Below are 19,640 nucleotides of genomic sequence, written 5' to 3'. Positions count from 1 at the left end.
GTTAGCAGCTGCTAGCCTCAGTTAGCTGCTGTTAGCCTCAGTTAGCAGCTCATTATTATGCACGTTAAAGAGCCCTGACTTCACTGACTGTATCTAACAATATGTTTTATGAAATAGGTCTTGAAATGAGCGATTGAGACCACAAACTCACAAGGAACATATGGAAAGGAAGTGAAAAGTAGTGATTTTCTCTTAGATTCCTATATCATCATTTTTCCCCTGCTGAAAATTAGAAATACTACAGGTTTAAAGCACTTCAATTCTTAATTTCTATATCCATCTTTTATATGCAATCCCCTACTCCCTCAAGTCCAAACCAGATGGTTTCCCATGAATGTCAAGAGGTTAACAAGATAAAACTAGGGCTCAGTGCTATGAGGTAGTGATTACATACATGTGCTGTTGATTCAATTTGGCCTTTCATCTCAGGCTGAATATACAAGGTCTGTGTTGTTTCCAAAAAAACAATTCAACAGTGAGACCAGGTGCACATAGGTGTGAGAGCAGGCAAAGCTCCAAGCAATCTGCCAAGTATTTTCTCTACATTCCCACTTTAGATGCAGTTTGTGTACACTGCTGAGCAGCAACAATCACCGCTGTGATGACAGCAATTCAGGTGGGGCGCTTTCACCAAAGAATGACTGGAACCAGATCAGGAATAGATTTGCATCGGCTGATAACCTCCAGCACATTTAGAGCTTCCTTTTGAATTAATCCGGTTTAAAGCCAGATTCATAGACTTTAATTGAAGTTAATTGAATTGCTGCACACTTACTAAATATATCCTAAACTCACCTGAACAGTAAAGGTTTTTCATTTGTGTGTTTTTAATGAAGATAAAATGCAACATTAATGGTGTACAACAAGCAGCAACTTCTGGGTGAAGAATGGAAAAATAAAACCAATGCATATGTGCCAAAAGATGCAAAAAAAAAAATTTTTAAAAAGCGGAGGGGGGCCCTTTAGCCTCGTTTCAAAAGCGAGTCAGTCCTCACAGATTACCACATTAAAATGCTCAGCTTTACAGCAGAAATAATTATGTTTACAGCCTAGTACAAAACAGTTTTGTTCTCCATAGGTCATTTGTACATTCATGCAGCTGCACAAGGTGTGAGTTTGCTTATGACTCAACCGTTTAAGTGTTATTATGGTTATACATTAATGGAGGTATGGGCATTTTGAGTGATGGATGTGTAAGCTGCTAGCTGTCTGCTACACATCCCCTCAGCTAATTTAATTAACTGAACAGGACTTTTCAACCTTGTTTGTCGTGTTGGCTTCTTTTAGAGTAATTTTAATGCAGTTATCTGACAAATAACTTAACTGATGTGCAGTTAGTTGTCTTTGCTCGAGCTTTTGTGAGTGTGTTTGCAGTGACTTAACACTAATTCCTCAGTTCACCTTTCCACTAATGATGGTCACATCTGGTTGCTGTTCAGCACCCTAAAATGAAACCTTGCACCCCAAAGGATGCACAGGTATGAGTCCTGAAACATCATCAAACACAATCTTATTTTCAGCACCTCAATCCTCAGACATGATAATGAACCACACCAGTGTGTTAGACTCCACTGTGTTGGATAGACCCTGACTGAGGTTCTGTGATGACCTACTTAAAGCTGGCTGGCTGCAGATAGCAGCAGCAGCTCACGGACCGTCCACGGCCGTTGGGCTCACCGTGCACGTCCCAGCATGACGAAGAGAGTCTCCTCCGCAGGCGGGCATCAAATGATAAAAATAAATAGAAGCACAGAATCAACCCAGCAACACAGCTGTTATGTAATTCAAATGTTGCCCCAGTTACTCGCGAGAGCTGCTGCTGCAACTCTGGGCCATCACTGAGCTACATAACCTGATGCAGATTATATAGTCCAACCCAGACTGTTACATGAATAAAATGCTGATAACAGTGACTGTGACTCCACTCCTTGCACATGCATTTACAATACATCAAACACAAACATAATCAGAAAGACGGAAAAGCTCGAGCTCTGAACAGCTTTCAGCAAACAAACTCAGGAACATGAGTACGATGAGGAAACACGGCGCATATGTAACTGACATTCAAGCCCTCTGCTTGCCAAATTACCCACATTGACAGAAGCTAGGTCATGTAATCCATCCAAGAGGAGCAGACATAAATATTTTACCTGTTCCTCAGCTGACATATGGCATTTTGTCTTCATTTTTGTGTTGCTAGTGTGAACTGAAAAAGCCTTCGGGGGCGTCCCTCAAGTGGAAAATACATTTCATCATCACAGCAGGCCATGAAACTCAAGCTACTTTCTGCATGAAACATGGGTGTAATCTTACATAAAGGGGACAACTACTGGTCATCTCTCTGGGATTAATCTGCAGTCACACAACCAGTAGAGCCTGATTTTTCAAGTGACACAGAAGGACAACGAGGGCATGAACGCTCATGCCTGTCGTCTGACGGAATGTCAGAAACCGCCTCTTGTGTTTTCTCAGATGCCTGAAAAAATAAATGTATCGGAGCCTCATATCCTCCCAGGAAAAGGAGTGTTTACAGAACTTAGTGGGTTTATCTGTGCCAGGGCCAGCTGGGCCACAAGGGCCATGGACAGCATGTCCCGCATCAAGCACTGGAAGGATAAAGACGCAGGTCGGCCTCGAACTGACTGACTTTCAGTCGAACAAAGCCTCATTTAACTAAAGACATGACGGTGGGTCAGTGGCAACGTGCAATATGTGCATATTTGAGTATCGAGCGACATAATAACCCTCTTCTTCAACTTCAAGATTTGCTCCACTTTTCATGGCATGGAATCAAATCTGCTGCAAACTGCCACCAGATCTACACTGGACCTTTACCAAAAATGCTCCAGGCGTCTACATGTCCCACTACTAAAGCAACCCAGTGCTCCTTCTGCTCCTGCTGCCCTGAGTAGGAATAAATCATTAGAGAGAGAAGGAAAGAGTTGAGTTGGAAAGAAGGAAACTAATAGGAGAAAACAAAGACACAAAGTGAGAGTGAAATTAACAACATACCAAAGGCAGAAAGAAGCCGATATATTTGATAAAAGAAAGGAGAAAGTAGGAAAAGGGAGAGAAAAAAATGCATGCATGGATAGTTGAGTGGACAAATGTGAGCATGTTGAATCATAAAGCCATATCACAAACATGACCCAGATTCAGGCTCACAGTAAATCAGGCCGCTGTGTGTCCAATTTAAGCAATTAAAGCCACAGTGTGTCTCACATCAGCCCGTATCGGCACGTCTGGAAGTTCTCTAAGGATCACACGTTCAGCCAAAAACAGACATCATCCAGTCATCGTGTGCTGTGTCAAAGGAAGTTACATATTCACAAAGCTAAACCGCGGTGAATAAATGATAAACCAGGAAGTGTCTCGCCTTCCTAAGAGGATTTAAGTGTGTCACCACAGTGAATCTTCGACATCCTCAACTCTCAGTTTAAGAAGTAAATTACTGACAGACTCAAAGGTTAATGTCAGAGAAAATCAAGACCGTTTTCTGAGGAGCTACTTTTTCTTAATTGTCTAATTTACATCGTTGTATATCACATTCTTTCAGTCACAGATTTTCCTGCATTTCCTTGATTAGCAACAACGATCCAGTGAGGACAGTGACTGTGGACATCTGGATGTGAAGTGACTGTAAAGGTGCTGCTGGGGGAAAAACACCGACTGTTATGTAACGTCGTGTTAGATGTATTCATGGAGAGATAAAAAGTATGGAGGGCCATTTAGTTTAGTTTGGCATGAATAAAAATTTTTGAAAAAAGGAATTATTCATCTCATAATTTCATTCATTTTTTTCTATATTTCTACATTTATTCGAGGTTATATTGTTTCTTTCAAACTTCTTTATTCATTTATTTATTTATTTTTAGTTACTTATGAATTTCCCATTTATTTATATATTCTTACAATATTTCGTTTGTTTAATTCTCAATTTTATTCATTTCTTTATCAATCTATGTACATTTCTCTAATTATTTCTATCAGTTTTTTATTTATCACTTATTCCATTCAATTTCTTTTTAAATTCCTCTCTATTTTTTACATTTCGAAATATTTTTCTTTTCTTTTTTATTATTGTTTTAAGTATTCATTTCCATTCTTCTATATTTAGATGCTACTAACAGTGAGCACACTAAAAGGGTCATTTTAGTCCGTTGCTAGGTGGTTGCTAGGCAACATGTTGACGTTAAAATATATCATACATAAGCCAAGTTTTGAACATATGAATTAGACTTTATTATTGTGAAGTTAAACACAACACTTTTATAAGGTTTTATAGTTGCACAAACACTAATAAAGGGTCATTTTAGCCCATTGGCAGGTGGTTGCTAGGTAACATGACAATGTTACAAAATGTCATACATAAGTCAAGTTTTGCATATATAAATTAGATATAAATTACATATTACTATCATGGTGTGATGCAGCGCTTTTATAAGGTTTTGTAGCCTAAACACCAAAATTTGTAATTTAAGAGTAGCAGGTGGCACACATCACAATATGCGATATAGATAAGAACCTTCAGAGGTCTAGGATGTATTTCACACCTCAACTCCTTAACAGGTGAGAACAGTTTGGGGACAAACTTAAATTAAACCAAAGAAACAAACGTATACAAATAAATAAACTTTTTTTTTCTTCCAGGGTGTATTTATATTTACTTAAATTCTACTTATTTCTGTTTACACTTTCACCATTTCTTGTCGTCCAAAGAAAAGACTGTAAAACTACAGAAATCAATAGCATGTTCACTGGGTCTGCACTTGGTTTCTCCTGTACGGACTCTAAGGATTGAGGCTCTCTTGCAGGTCAGGAGTTGGTAAAGAAAGGTCAGCAGAAAGCTATAAAGTCAGGTCAAGTCAATAGAGTGTGTAAACATGTTTCGACTTCTTTAGAGACTGATGGTCTGTAATGCAGGCAACAAACTACAAATTAAACCCCTGACCTGCAGCATAAGCATGCATACGTTATTTAACGGCTTTACAGCGTTTAGCGGTGTGTTTTTTGTTTAATTGGTTAGTCACATGGACAAACTGCAGCTTTAAACATTTGCCATTTCATTTGCAACAAACGTGTTCTTGATGACTTCATCACTTCCTATATCTTCATGCTATTTTAAGACTCTTTGATTTATTATTTCCTGCGCAGTGACCGTACTGTATGCACCGAAGGGAAGGGGGGGGTAAGCTTCTCTTCTCCCATGCAGACACAACACAGCAGCCAGTTAAAGGCTGCACTTGACATTCCAAAGAGGCTCTTTCGAGCAGATTCACCTTCAGTTAACCCTGAGACAAAACAAGTTTCCACTCCTGTGATTTGCAAGAGCAGCCGGGCATAGAGATAAGCCTGTCAGTCACCGGTGGGCAAAGAGTGTTTCACAAACAGTTGTGGCAGACTGTCCTTTCTCACTTCTGTTTGACACGTGGGTGTGTTTATGCACTTGGGGAAAAAAATGCTTAAATCTCTTAAATCACATTTTTGTGCTCAACAGTGAATAAAAGAGGGTCATGAATGGGAAAGATTTGAAGACAGGAAATGAAACATTTTTCATTTGCACCAGATTGAATAAACAAAAACAGCAGGTATTTACCATGAGCACCGCCAACTGCTTCGTGGGAAATGCAGTCCAAACAAACCACAAGCAATGGTAGCATGGACCCAAAAGCAATACCCACACAAAACTCACTCACAAAGGTTTAACAGTGCGATTAAAGGAAAAAGCAGCCACTGCTTTGAAAATTGAGATATCAGCAAAAAAAATTTATTTCATGTGAATTTCCACTATAATCTTAGGCATTAGCCAATAAATACTGTCCACTTCCTGACCGAGTTAATAGTCTAACAAAATAACACACTGACGGTGTTTAGGAATGACTTACCAGTATGTTGCTGTCAAGAGACAATCTCTTTAACTGTTCTCTCCTCTCCAGCTGTCTGTTCATGCTTCCGCTGCCCTGCAGTGATCCATACACCTGGCCAGTCCTTCAGGGAGGGGAAAGGGGCGGAGTGGAGGACAAAAGGACAGTGAAAAAAGTCAACAAGGAAAACCTCATATCAGGTGGGTCGCATTTCCTCTGTTACGAGGGCTTTCACCTTTTACAGTGAGATCAAAGTCCAAGTTAAGAGCTGCACAGTCCACACTATCCCTTCCCCCTTATTTGTGTAACGCTTCATTCGGTCTCTGTTGCCGTACCTTCAGCCAAAAGACTCACAGCTCACAGGACACTGGGATCACAGTGTTCCTGTTAGCCGTGTCTTACCGCTTGCTCTCGGCGTCACCCAGGCATCCCACCCTCTAACCCAACCCCAAACCCCAATCTACAGCTCTTTGTTTTTCTAGGCCTCTCCAAACAGCGCTGGGAACCAGTCCGACCTGGCCTGACTGAGGCCACAGCAGAAGATAAACACTTCACTTCACGCATACTACTCCTTTACAAAGAACTACGGTTTTACACTCACTGCGGTGGTGTACAGAGTAAGCATACCACTTCCTCATTGGTGAGCATGTGGTCAAAGGTCAGCTGTCGGATGCTTCGGGGTCAGAGACACTGTCAGTGCAACTCAAATTGCTCTAATGTTATGTAGTTAAGGCAAAGGTTTAAAATTAAACTAAAGAATACAGGTAATTATGTGGATTGCATTTCATGTAAAAAAAAAAAAAAAGATTAGCATTAAATGTAGTTATTAAATGTGTTATTAGTTATTAGTCTGCAGTGATGGATCTAAATCTCATTTAGATCTAGATCTACAGTCTCATTTATTACAAAAAAACCCCTCTTAGCCATCTGTCTCACAGGCCTAAACACTAGTTGGCAACCCCCCAGCAAAATATAATCACTTAAGAAAAATGTGTGTTCTTCAACCGGTTGGTGACTATTCAATTCAATTCAATTTTATTTATATAGCGCCAAATCACAACAAAAGTCGCCTCAAGGCGCTTCATAGATACAGAGAAAAACCCAACAATCATATGACCCCCTATGAGCAAGCACTTTGGCGACAGTGGGAAGGAAAAACTCCCTTTTAACAGGAAGAAACCTCCAGCAGAACCAGGCTCAGGGAGGGGCGGCCATCTGCTGCGACCGGTTGGGGTGAGAGAAAGAAGACAGGATAAAAGACATGCTGTGGAAGTAGTTACTGGAGCTTTTGCTAGCTGAAATCAGTCCCAAAGAAGGTGTTGCAGCAAAAACCTTGTGATTGCTTTAATTGCAAACTGATTTTCAAGGTTACCCATAGTTTGCATGAAAGACGCCAACTTGTCTTTAAATGCTCACCATTTACTTGCCAAGCATTGGCAAAACTATGATAAGTGTATTTGCAGATAAGTTAGTTTCTTACATACAATCTAGAGGCAATTGCAGGAACCTACTAATTAACTGTATTAATTCTATTATTAAAGATTAGGCTTTATCATTAGAACCTATTAGCTAATAAGGAAAGTCTTTGCTGAGGCCATAAATAATGTGAGAAGTAGGGTTGTTTTCTCATAGACTTTTATGCAACATTAGGCCATTAGGAAAACTGGAATTTAAAGTTGCAACCTGGTTTCAGGTTGCATTCATCTTTTCTATGCCCACAGTGACTGCAACTCTGATATGGTTTAGATAATTTAGCATTTAATAAGGTTTACAATTACTGATCAAATCAGCTACAGGGGGTTTTGGGGGAAGCCCCGTATACCTCTTTGTGACCAGTTTCATGCCAGCAATCTACAGCAACCACTCACCAACTGGTTAGGAAATTCACATTTTTCCATCACAAACAGAGGTCGCCAAATGACTGAGGCCTTGTAATATGGCCACCCTGTGTTAAACAAGCTGCTTTCCAATTCTGTGAGCATGCAGTGTCCTTGGTTTTCAATCAAATAGCTGATAGCTAAAAGGTTCAACTCAAAACCTGAGAAGTAGCTAAAAAGTGGTGACACAATGGTTAAGTCTACCTTTTACATGGTGGCTTTGGTTTAGATCATAGTTAATATCATACTTGAGAAGTTCAGAATAGGCAGAACTTGGAAAAGGCATTTATGAAATTTATAAGCTAAACCTACAGTCCTGCTCTGTATCACGATTTACTAGGTTCAGAATTTAGGTGATATGTGCTTACCCTCCTCACAAACCTACTTATGCAACAAACAAACCCTTTTGCATCCACTGCAGGCGCTATCCGTTACACCCTGTCTAAAGCTTCAGCAGCATGACTGCACTTGTCAAATATGCCCACACATCAACATGACATGTTCCATCCACTGCCAATCTGTTAAGTCCAAACTTATCGACATGAAACATCAGGATCAGCCGCTGCCTTTTCATCCAGATCTGATCTTATATTTTGAAACATGATACTGTCCCTTTCTGCCCTATTTCTGAACAGCCCTGGGCAATCAAGTGTAGCAGGAATTTGTCTAATCAGCAAACAGGATGTGAAATGCTCTGTCTTTAATGACACAGAAACATCGGACTCCTGACCGTCTCACTTACTCTGGCTTTGTAATGACTAATTGTGAAAGTGTTTTGCAACAGATGAAATGATGGTCTATGTTTAGCATGCATTTTAGTTTGGTCTATTTTCCCCTGGAGATTAGGAGAGGAAGTAAATCTTCCCTTGGATTCAGAGATAGGGGGTTATAGGAAATTGAGAGTAAATGATTAAAATGGATTACAGCACAGCGCTTGATTACACAGACCCAACACAGAAACCATGGATGGCATTTTCCTTTGGGTGTACAGTGTGAGGGATGAGGCAGTGGATCGATGGGAAGTGATTAAGATGAAACAAACACCTTACAAGCCACATATCAGGGACATTGAGATAAAGGCAGGCAATAAAACACTGGAACACTGCACCTTTGAACAAACCGAATGATGCTTTGTCTTAGTGCTGTCAGTTGCCCTTAGTACCAGGTAACATCCAGTAACAGCTCAGAGAACAAAATAGATCAAAAAAGCATATTTAACACTGATAACAAGAGAAAGTGGAACATTTTTACAATATATACAGTTATAAAGTTAAGCACATAAACACAAGTCAGGGGCTGTACAATTAACTGAATTTAGTCTAGATCATTTTCTGGCTTCTTACTTACATTTAAAAGCCAGTGGAAACCTTTTAAGCGATGAGGACATGTACATTGTGGACAGGAATGCTGGTTTGAGTGGGAAGTCATCAAGACCATTTATGTGAAAGGGGGACAACCATCTCTGAACTGAGGAGGGGGCTTAAGAGTACATCTTTCACCATCTGACAATGTTGTGATTGCAGCCATTCCCCAACTCTCTGTGAATGGTACTCATGGTCATTGATCAATTGTCATGAGCGCTTGCATATCAATGATCATGTAACTGACCTTAAAGCCCAGTGTTCATTCAGTGGCTCTAGTTTCAGTCATTACGCAAAAGTACTGTTTATAAGGTTGGAGAAACTTGCAGGCAGCTGAGACTGAAGAAGTCACTTAGATGAGTGACGAAACCTTTCTCCCACTGAAAACACTACGTCCAGATAAACAGAATGAACTTTCTGGTATTTCGTCACCTGCATGATTGAGCATGCATCACGACAATTTTTGGCTTTGATCAAAACAGTTGAGCAACACTGCAAGTTTGCAAAGCAAAGGCAAATCACACTAAACTTGTAAGCTCTTGTAGGGATGTGTGTGTGATTGTGGGGCTTGTAGTGAAAAAGTGCTACATAACAACAGGTTCATGTATCAACACTGGAAATTCTTTAGGTAAGGTTTTAGTATACGGCCCGCAACTAAGACCCCTTACTCACGCAACTTCCATTGTCAGACATTCCTCTGTCGCTCCTTTTTTTTAAATATGTGAACAGAACAAGCTGCTTTGATGAGGCTGTGACAGGATATGTTTTCTGTTTGTGTGATCTAGATTTTACAGCATTACACAGCTATCACAAGGAAGACGAGTTAGTCTGTAATTGCTTTGGTTTGTCTCGTCGGCACTTCTTAAAGAGTAATAGTTGGCGATGAAGTGTGAAATACTTCCAAGCCTTGATGATAGAGTGTAATCCTGGGCTCTACAGTAAAGAACTAATCAATATCTCATCCATTAAGCGTTCACTGGGCAGATGTGGTGATCATGGAAGCATGGAAATCTGATTGCTGCTGAAAGTTACGGCCGTGGCCGCCATCTGTAAAAGTCAAAGCCATGGCCAATTTTCCTCAGACGACAGACTTGTTGACTGTCGACCGATCGTTCGTATTTCTCGGTTGCTTGGTTTTAAAGGAAATGAAACACTTAGGGGCTGTTGGCCATGATGAATGCTCTTTTAAATAGGGATTGACAAACAGTAGTTTTGGACGAGCTATTAGAGATACAGACAATAGAGTAACTCAGTCTCCATCTACATAATGTGATTTTCTCCTGCGTTTAGCTGAAGTTATACTTCATATTCCAAGAACTGACACCACTTTGCAAACATTTATGACAATCCAGGGGCCTCTCTGCAACTGTCCCGCCTCCCTCCTCATTCCCCGTGATTTACACCTAAAGCAATTACTGATATGTTAAACTGGACTAGTGTTGACCTACACAAAGTGACACGCGTCAACGCCTATAGTCCACACGGCCCCCAGCCAGTCGGCAACCAAGGCAGTGGGATGGAAAGGATATAATCAAAGGAGGCCAGGAGGACGCTGACATCTGGGAGTCTTTGTGCTGTAGGCCTAATTAGATGCCAGGGTGAGGGAAGGAGGGAGGAAAGGCAGGATGGTGTGTGTGCATGTGTGTGTTTGTGTACAACACAAAATGGGGGTTGTTTGAGGTGGGAGTCGTTTTTTAACATCTGCTCCAGGAACAAGAGAGGACCCAGCTGAAGTCACAGAGCCCCAGACAGCTCTGAAACTACAACAGGGATAATGTGAGGGGATAACAGCTTAATGATAACACTTAAACCCATTGAGAGATCGCTGTACAGAAAACAGCCTCATGGATAAATGGCAATAACAAGCCCAGATTGTCCATGAATATGGATCGTCATGGCTCCGGTTTGATACTGTTCCTTTGTAAGGTGGGATAAATTAGGCAGCTGTGCATTTATTGCAATCCCTGGCTTTTTTTTTTTGTTACTGGCCCTCTTAACTCAGCAGGGCTGAATAATCATACAGTAAAGGGACCTCCTGAAGAAACACTGTTGCTCCACCCTCTGGCTTTTGATTCGTAAGTGTTACAGAGATCACACTCTGCCACAAGTGACAATACCGCCCTTTGTACCTAGTATAGTAAGGGATTCTCCCACGCATATTCTCTCTTCGCCACAAATAAGAAAGTCCTTGTCGTGGTTGGTTTAAGCAGGGGGTGGCCTGAACTTTGGCACTTGTGCAACAAAACATTTAACTGAGCAATGGGAAATGATTTCCCCCTCCCTTTATGTATACAGTATGAAGTGGTTTAGTCACGGGTTATATAATAAATTATATGATAAATAGTGGAGCAAATACATGTAAGCCTATATTTAAATGGCCATCTGGAGCCAAAGATTAGCAGTATGGGGGCTTTTTTGTATAATTAGTGGAAACCTTTAGGTCTTGGAAACAAAAGCCTCTTGGCCAAATGGTAACTCTGAACTCTGTGATCAATATCCCAAAATGGGGGGCAGGGGTGCCAGGAAGTGCCAGGGCCTGAAAATGGATGGAGATTGGACATTGATTGGTGCACCCCCCTTTTGCCCCAGGAACCAATTCATTTTTGTGTCTGTACCCTGTGCGCTGGCTTAAATGAAGGATGGGGGGGTGGCTGAAACGGGGTCAGCACAGAGGCATCCCCTACGGTCCACAGCCTAGTTCTCTCTTTATTTTTCTTCTTCTTCTTCTTCTGAATGATTCATCCAGACTACCATGTCCGCTGCGACTGAATGAATGAATGAATGACCGGGGAGAAAATTATACGTTTGAGCCTCGCTTTTAATTCGCTGCAGTGGGAGGGTAACGTTTTGGGAGTGGGGGCTGCTATTACTTTCCATTCATTGGGGAGAAAATTGAAGCATGCGAGTGCCTGATTTGGGGTTTTTAATGTGTGGAGAGAGAGCAGCACAGATGGCCTGTGCTGATCGGATGTTTTGAGTCCCTCTGCTGGCCGGCCTGTCTCATCCTGCCTCTGCATGTGTCCCGGTACAGTTGGCACCACTAGCCTGGCACAACCTAACGTGGAATTACAGCGTCTGAGGGTCCCAAACAATAGGCCGCATTTTACACTGGCCTGTTGTTGCTGTCATGGTTTGGGGAAACCAATCATTAAGATGAAGGTTTTGTCTAAATGTTGTATAGCCTCTTCCGCGGTATATGAGTGTTTAGACTGCTGGTAATCAGGTTAAGTGAGGTGAGTATTTATCATGTGGGTGTGAAGATGTGAGGCTTATTGCCAAGGCTAACAGGTCAATGTAACACGCTCTTTAAAATGAATACTGATAATCCAGGCGAGGGATGATTCGCATACGCTTTATGCTTGCTTGTGAAACCATGATTATGTTCTTTCATTTTAATCTTATACGAGGAGGCCAGTCTCAGCATGCGCAAGTTTATCAGCACTGAGATCATGCGGCATGAGCATGTGTGTCTCCTTCTGGCACTTAAACTAGATTATTAGAAAATTATGGGCTTGTGTTGAAGGTATGGAAAGGATTTGTAATGCACATGTCTGCATAACTGTGTGCAGGAAAGCATGGTTATTTGCTTAGGCCTTTAGTTCTCAATGTCATTATGATTGCAAAGGAACAAGGACAGCCTATACATAACTGAATAAACAGCCTACGTCCTTTGAACACAGTGAGAATGACTATAGCTGGCGAGGCCGAGTGAAGACAAACTCGATTAGAGCTGCAGTTTATTTTCATTTTCAATTCACCTTACTAATATGGAGGCCCTAAAGTGTCATAATAATTTTGAAAGTGTGTGGTTAGTCATAAGCTGTGTCCCAAAACGTAGGCTGCATCCTTTGGAGGACCCGGCCTTCGCGGTCTACGTGGGCCGGGTCCTTCGAAGACCAAGAAGGCCGGAAGTGCGAGGCTGTGAAATGGGACGGTCTAGCCTTCAGATCTGCGTCACCTCTGTCTCGGTGAGTTTAATAAACTCGGCCGTCTGCTCCTTGCTATCTAAAATATAACAGGACACTGGCGTAAATTCTCGACCGTCTCACACTTCTGTTTAATCAGTTGGCTGTGTGAAAACCAAGGAGGAACCCACCCGATGGATTAATAAAGTTTTATTTAATCTAATAATCTAATAACTTTGATCTCAGTCAAACCGGAACAAATAAAACACAGAAAAAAGCCAAACAATTACATTTTTAAGTTATCCGAGTGACTTATAAATCATGTTTAACCTGAGTAGCGAAAGACAGCAGGGACTGAAACGATGAAGCCGGGAGTCCGCTGCTCTCGCTGGCTCGACTGACCATTGACCACAGACGTCTCCAAAAACATTGGCGCACTTTTTGCAAATATGCGTTGTCTTGATAAACCGAGCTGATATTTGAAGTTTACACAGCTACTTTCTCGCCTGAAAATATGTTAAAAGTTTATTTTGGGACCCAGAAAGATTAATAAGACAAATTTTAAAACTTAGTAGCGGCCGCCATTGTTGGAAACTGAAATTGGCTGGGCCGCGCTATGAATTCTGGGATATGGTGGGCCACGAAGGACACACCCGACCCATCCTTCAAATTCGGGAAATGAAGGACGCATTTGTCGGCCGCATTTGAAGGAATCAACGAATTGGGACAGCCTTCGTCGCCTGGCTGTGACGTAATCGGCCTTCAAATGCGGCCTCCGGAGGATGCAGCCGACATTTTGGGACACAGCTACAATGTTGTGTACTATCTTCACACAAGACAAAATAGTTTGTGGGTTTGTGACAATAATTATATTTATTAATAAATACACTAATAAATACACTTTGCTCATGGGCAACATAAATACTAATCATGTTTTTGACTGACATGTACAGTTGTGGTCAGTAGTTTACAGACACTCCTCGTGAGCATGAATGTCATGGTAATTTGTAGTTTGGGGGGTTTTAATGGTTTTAAAAGCAGACTTGTCCAGTATCAGCACTGGTGTGGGTGTTGTACCGGACTATCCATCTATGTTCCACACCTTACCTATGACCATGTGATCTGGGTAACAGTAATAGTAATAATAATAATAATTAGCAGCCAAAATGAGTTTCCTTCGTAGGGTGGCTGGCTTAGAGACAGCTGATGTGGTTGGAGCATTTGGTTAGGATGCCTTCTGAGAGCCTCCCTTTGGAGGTTTTTCTGGGAAATTGGGAAGAAACCCCAGGCTAGACCAAGAGCACACTGAAGAGAATGTATATCTCATCTGGCATGGGAGCACCTTGGGATCTCCCAGGACGAACAGTAAAGTGTTGGTGGGGAGAAGGACATCTGGAAATGTCAGCTTTGCCTGCTACCACCCACAGACTGCGCAAAAGATGACCACCATGACCTTACCCACTGGTTTTGGACTCCACTTTCTGATACGTCAAGGTTAGCATTTTGGCCACCCGCACGTTGGTTTTTGGAGCCAGAAGTTACCTTATATAGATAATTTATAGCTTGGTCACCAATCTACAACTAACAAAACAGTAGAATTTTACTCACCAAAACTGAAGTACAAACCTCTGAGGTGGCCACAATATTTGTAAGATTTTGGAGCTCCAACACTACACACACGGTGACTAGATGTAGTGGATGAGACCTATAATATCCCATAACTCCAAATCCATTTACTCTCATGGCACGGCCATATTCAACCCAAAACTCCAACACATTTCTCCAACAAGCAACAATGAACAAACTGAATCTTTTGTAATGGTGTTTCACTAGTGTGTATCTGAAATCCCCATGCTAATGTTGTTCCTGTACGATCACAACAATGTTGGTCCATGATCAATATTGCAATTGACCAATCAATGGTTTGCTAGTGATAGTTTTAATAGCATTAGGCTAATACTAGCTTAATGCTCAGCTGTCATAGGTCAGTTGCAATGTTGATCCTGGACCAACATTACTATAATGGTGTACGAATGACACCAACATGGCGATATTTTAGATCATGCCAAATTTCCAATTAGGGTGAGAGTGGAAAATTCCACCAGTAAAACTTTACCCATAGGATGAGTCTTCAATAATCCGGTTAAATGCAAGAGCCCAAAAAGATATCAAGAAACATTCACAAGATTCAGTCCAAATCAGACAAGAAAACACATCAGAGCACCATACACTGCAGATCATTTAAATGCATCTTCAAGGGCAAATAAAGTTTATTAAAAAAAAAAAAAAAAGAAGTAACATCTAAGTCCTCATTTAAGCCAGGATATTTAGTGGCCTATAATTTATAAATCCAAAAAGCTTCCCTTTGGTTATGGAGCCCTGGTAAATTATTTCATCGTATAGAAAGAGGAATGTGGTTAATTCCAATCGCTTGTACTGTAGAAGAGTTACTATTATGAGTCCAGGTAGTGTTTAGCCTTGGACTCATTAATGTTACTTGTGTGTATGGCATATTTGTTTTCCGCTAACCTGACCTCCAACCTCCAATCTTTTTGTTCTACCAAAGTAAAAAGAGAGCAGATTAGCCCCACCAGACTCAGGTCAGGACATCTGTCAATCAGGCCATTCCAGTTACTCAGTCAACCAGCCCCTCTCTCAGGCTACGTCCACACTAGCCCGGATAGATTTGAAAACGGCATTTTCATCTGAAAAACATGTTTTCAGTTGTTTTCAAAGAGTTGCGTGTCCACACAAAAACGGCCGAAAACGCTGACGTTGCCGTTCCGTGCATGCGTGAAACGCAAGACAACTCGACCTGTGTCATTTCCCTCTGCCATTTATTTACATTCCGGCTCTTTGAAATGTGGCGGCGAAATGGCAAGACAAAGCACCGAATTCTTGGTTTAAGTGGTCACATGACTGCATCGTGACCAACATGTGTCATCGTTTTCCAAAGTCTGCGTTTTCGAGTGTCCACACTGCGACGGGACAGCTCCGTTTTGAAATGTATCCGTTTTCGAGAGCGTTTTCCAAACGCTGCGTTTTTCCTTGGGGAACACACCGTCTCAGTGTGGATGAGAGGGCAAAACGGAGAGAAAACGATGCGTTTTCAAACATAAACGCATTAGTGTGGATGTAGCCTCAGTCTGGTCCTGCCTGAGATTTCTTGCTATTAAAAGGGAGTTTTTCCTTCCCACTGTCACCAAGTGCTTACTGATAGGCGGTCATCTGATTTTTGGGCTTTTCCTTATATTATTGTTGGGTCTTTACCTTACAGTATAAAGTAAAGCAGTAAGGCTGTGAAGCTGATTTTTAATAATGTACAATTTAGCATTTGAGCATGGGAGTTTATGGCAGACTACTCAAGTGAAAAGAGGAACTACCACTACTTCACTAGCTCAGTAAGATCCCAGTTTACATAAAATTATTACTTGGGTAAGATGACTCATTCATATGACAAATACATATTTTGTGCACAAGATAATGCCTGGTGAAGACCAAATGAAAACTTCTTTCCACAATAAGTTGATAAGATTTTGCACACAAGATGAAAGAAATGCACCTTTTGAGATCCCATGGGCTAAAATAGCTTCTTGTTTCATAAATTCATAAACAGTTCAAAGCTTACAAGTGTTCAGTTCTATCAGATGTAATCTAGAGCAGATTTTGGATATTCAGAAGCTGGAACCAGCAAATGTTGGCAGTTGTCTGCCACGTTTCTGTCAAACGCTCACAGGCAAGGACAGCGTGACTAAGGGAGAAAACACAATCCTGTATATTTAATAAGTAAGGAACAAACGGAGCTCCTCGTTATGCTTTTAAGCTGTGAGACACGCCGGATAACTCAGAGGCATTTGTAAATCATTTGGTGTGCATTAACAGACAGATTTTTGACACCCAGTTCTGCATTTTTAAACAGGGCTGTGCTTATATTTTCACTCGCTTTGCTCCAGTTCTGTCTCAATGTGGAGTCCTCCACATTGTGATGTTATTTATTCATACCATTTAATGATACATTTTACAGAATTTGCATGAAGCCTTCACAGTCGGGATGCTTCTTTGAAGATTGTATTAATATTTGACTTAGCCTACTTGTTCACTAAAGATGGGCTTGGTTGAGAAGACTGACAAAGCTCGTTTTCTCGTGTTGTACTTTGCTTTAATTACTTCCTAAGTAAAATTTTGCCAAGTGAGATGTCTTTCTCAGTCACTTACAGTAACAAAGACTGTGCCCGAACTTGTCTGCCCTCTTTAGTCAGTGGTATTTAGCAGGCAATTTAATGTGGGGGTTTAAAAAAAAAGGAGGGAGGGGTCAGAGGTCTGTTGGAGAGAAAAAAGAAAAACAATGACTACAATGTCGTCATCCTGTTCATGAGGGGAGTCCCTGCAATTCCCTGCGATTATCCCACCAGATGCGTAGGACATTTTACATACACATCCTGGAAAAAAAAAAAAAGTTAACTGAACATCCTGCCGGGGGACTCGCAGCATGCTTCAGCAGCGTGACTCTCCACTGAACTCTCTCATGATAGTGCTTCAGGTAGAAAAAAAAAAAAGAAAAATATTCTCCAAAGGCCCAGTAGTGATGCAGCATGCCAAGAGAGGGCAGAGGAATTTTCCAAGCGTTATCAAAATACACAACTGTGCCCCCTTCTCAGCTTGGTATGCAAGCATCATGCGATGGGCAGCTTGCTGAAAAACTGAACACATGCATTTCATCGGCAGGCTTCTGCTGACAGCTTGAGAAACAACAGCGTTTTTGTGCATGTTTATCTATGCAGATGTTTTCCAATGTGCATCTTCTCTCAAAGAAGGATGTGAAAACCAAACACATTCATGTATTCTTATGAGTTTATCACTTTTTGTTTTTAGGCTAATTTGAGCTGTTTACAGTAATGCTTAGTCTGCTTTACGTTACATAAATTCCACAAATATATATTATAAAAATGCTTTTTAAAATGACAGTTGTGATAAATGTAGACTCTTTTTAAATCTGGTTGAGCTGGTTGTAATCAAGCAATTTTAAAATTTCAGAATTAAATAAACCACCTGTTTGATATATATATATATTTTTTTTTAAAAAACAGTAATACAAGCCTTTATATCTATTTGCACACCAACATCTAGCAATTTTGCATATCAGTAATTTCATATTTTTAAACATCACAAAAAATATTGTAAAAAACAATTTTACTAGCTCTTTCTTTAGCTAAATGATTTGCCAATTAGCACATTGCTAAAATGTTATTAAACATGTTTTGATCTAAACAGCATTTTTATTTTAGCTCAACATTCCTCGCTCAGCTAATTAACCTAGCTACAAATTAGCTAGCCTAGTTGCTAATGCATAGGCTAATTAATAGACTAGCTCATTTGTAGCAAGATGCTAACCTGAAATTTGGACTTCTCAATAGCAAAAAGCAGTTCTCAAAAGTGTATTTATTTTTATTTCATTTTGAAAAAAAGAAGATGAAGAAATTAGCCAATTACTAATGTGGCTACATGCTGGGTGGCAAATAAGTAGTGGATAGCAATCACAGATTTCAACTGGGCTTACCTACAAAGCTAATTAGCTTAGTAAATAGCTGACTAAATTTTGTTCTGAAATCTTGAAATTGCTTCTTACAACCAGCTAAATCACAAAGCATTTACATTTTGGGGGTTTCAGGTACTAATTACAAGTTAACTGGCCTTTTAAAAACTATTTTCACTACCTTTCCACAGACTTTGCATTAATTTGCATAATATAAGACAGAGGAAACATTGCTGTAAATACTTTCATTAGCCTATAAAAGCTCAACTGTCAGCTTCATGGATTAATCTTGGAGTTTTAAAGTAAGAGTTCCATTTAAATGAATAAAAACAACTGAAAAACAGTAAAAAAAACTTTCATGTTGCAGAGCTACTATTACTACTACAGGAGAAAACAATACAAATTGAGTTAAACATCAAATTGGCACTAGCTGATATTAATCAGCTAGCCCAATGAAGGTTTAAACTGCTCAGTTTCCCATAATGTCAGAAGACAAACAAGCAGGAATCCAAACTTACTCTGCGCCAGCCGGATCCTCTCCACTCAACAGGTCTGCAGCTCCCAGACTGTCAGGAGTGTTTTGGCTAGGAAGACAACCTGATGATGTGGACCTTTCTTTGATGGCAGCTGAAAACATGCTGTTGTAAATTCCCCTGGAAGTGTTGCACAGAGGGGGGGAGGAGGGAAGTCACACACACAAACACACAACACTATCTGTGCTGCCAGCTCTGGAAGTCTGCAGCAACACCCAGTGAGACTTGTAAATAGAAGGGAGGGAGGGTGGTGGTGCTGGTGCTGGTGCAGGAGGGAGCTGGGGAGGCGTGGTGGGGCGGGAGGATAAGGAGAGTGAGGAGAAGTTCCACATTACATCAGCAGCAGCTGTTGACAGGCCTGCGTTTATTAACTAACTGCCAGGGCCGAAGGAGTCACACCACACAGAGCGCGCTCTTGCATACACTCACACACACACACACACACACGTGCAAACACATGGATGGTTCCTTAGAATATAAAAGAGAAACACTATACTGCTGGGAAGCTCTTAAAGAGGAGCTTCTTTCCCAGGATTCACCTCTCTCTGCTTGGCTTTCAGGTGTTAC

The 19,640-nt window shown here is 40.9% G+C and overlaps 1 protein-coding gene across 5 annotated transcripts in view; it reads right to left on the bottom strand.

The window, feature by feature from the left end:
- LOC102788058 (nck-associated protein 5-like) overlaps nt 1–19,199 on the bottom strand; it is a 180,437-nt gene extending 161,238 nt beyond the window's left edge. For 4 of the 5 annotated variants that reach the window (XM_087835751.1, XM_087835752.1, XM_087835760.1 and 1 more), the window contains exons 1-2: nt 19,059–19,199; nt 5,886–5,988 (exon numbers count right to left, since the gene is read on the bottom strand). In XM_087835751.1, coding sequence (XP_087691877.1) covers nt 5,886–5,988; nt 19,059–19,177 — 222 coding nt within the window. In that variant the 5' untranslated portion in view covers nt 19,178–19,199. Of the gene's footprint in view, nt 1–5,885; nt 5,989–6,099; nt 6,275–19,058 lie in introns of those variants that run through there. The other variant, XM_087835754.1, reaches the window with a different exon arrangement.
- Nucleotides 19,200–19,640: the final 441 nt, after the last annotated feature.

Source organism: Neolamprologus brichardi, chromosome 23, assembly GCF_056152115.1.
Source record: "Neolamprologus brichardi isolate AB-2024 chromosome 23, ASM5615211v1, whole genome shotgun sequence".
Lineage (NCBI taxonomy): Eukaryota > Metazoa > Chordata > Actinopteri > Cichliformes > Cichlidae > Neolamprologus > Neolamprologus brichardi.
This window is presented reverse-complemented; position numbering and strand designations above follow the sequence as displayed.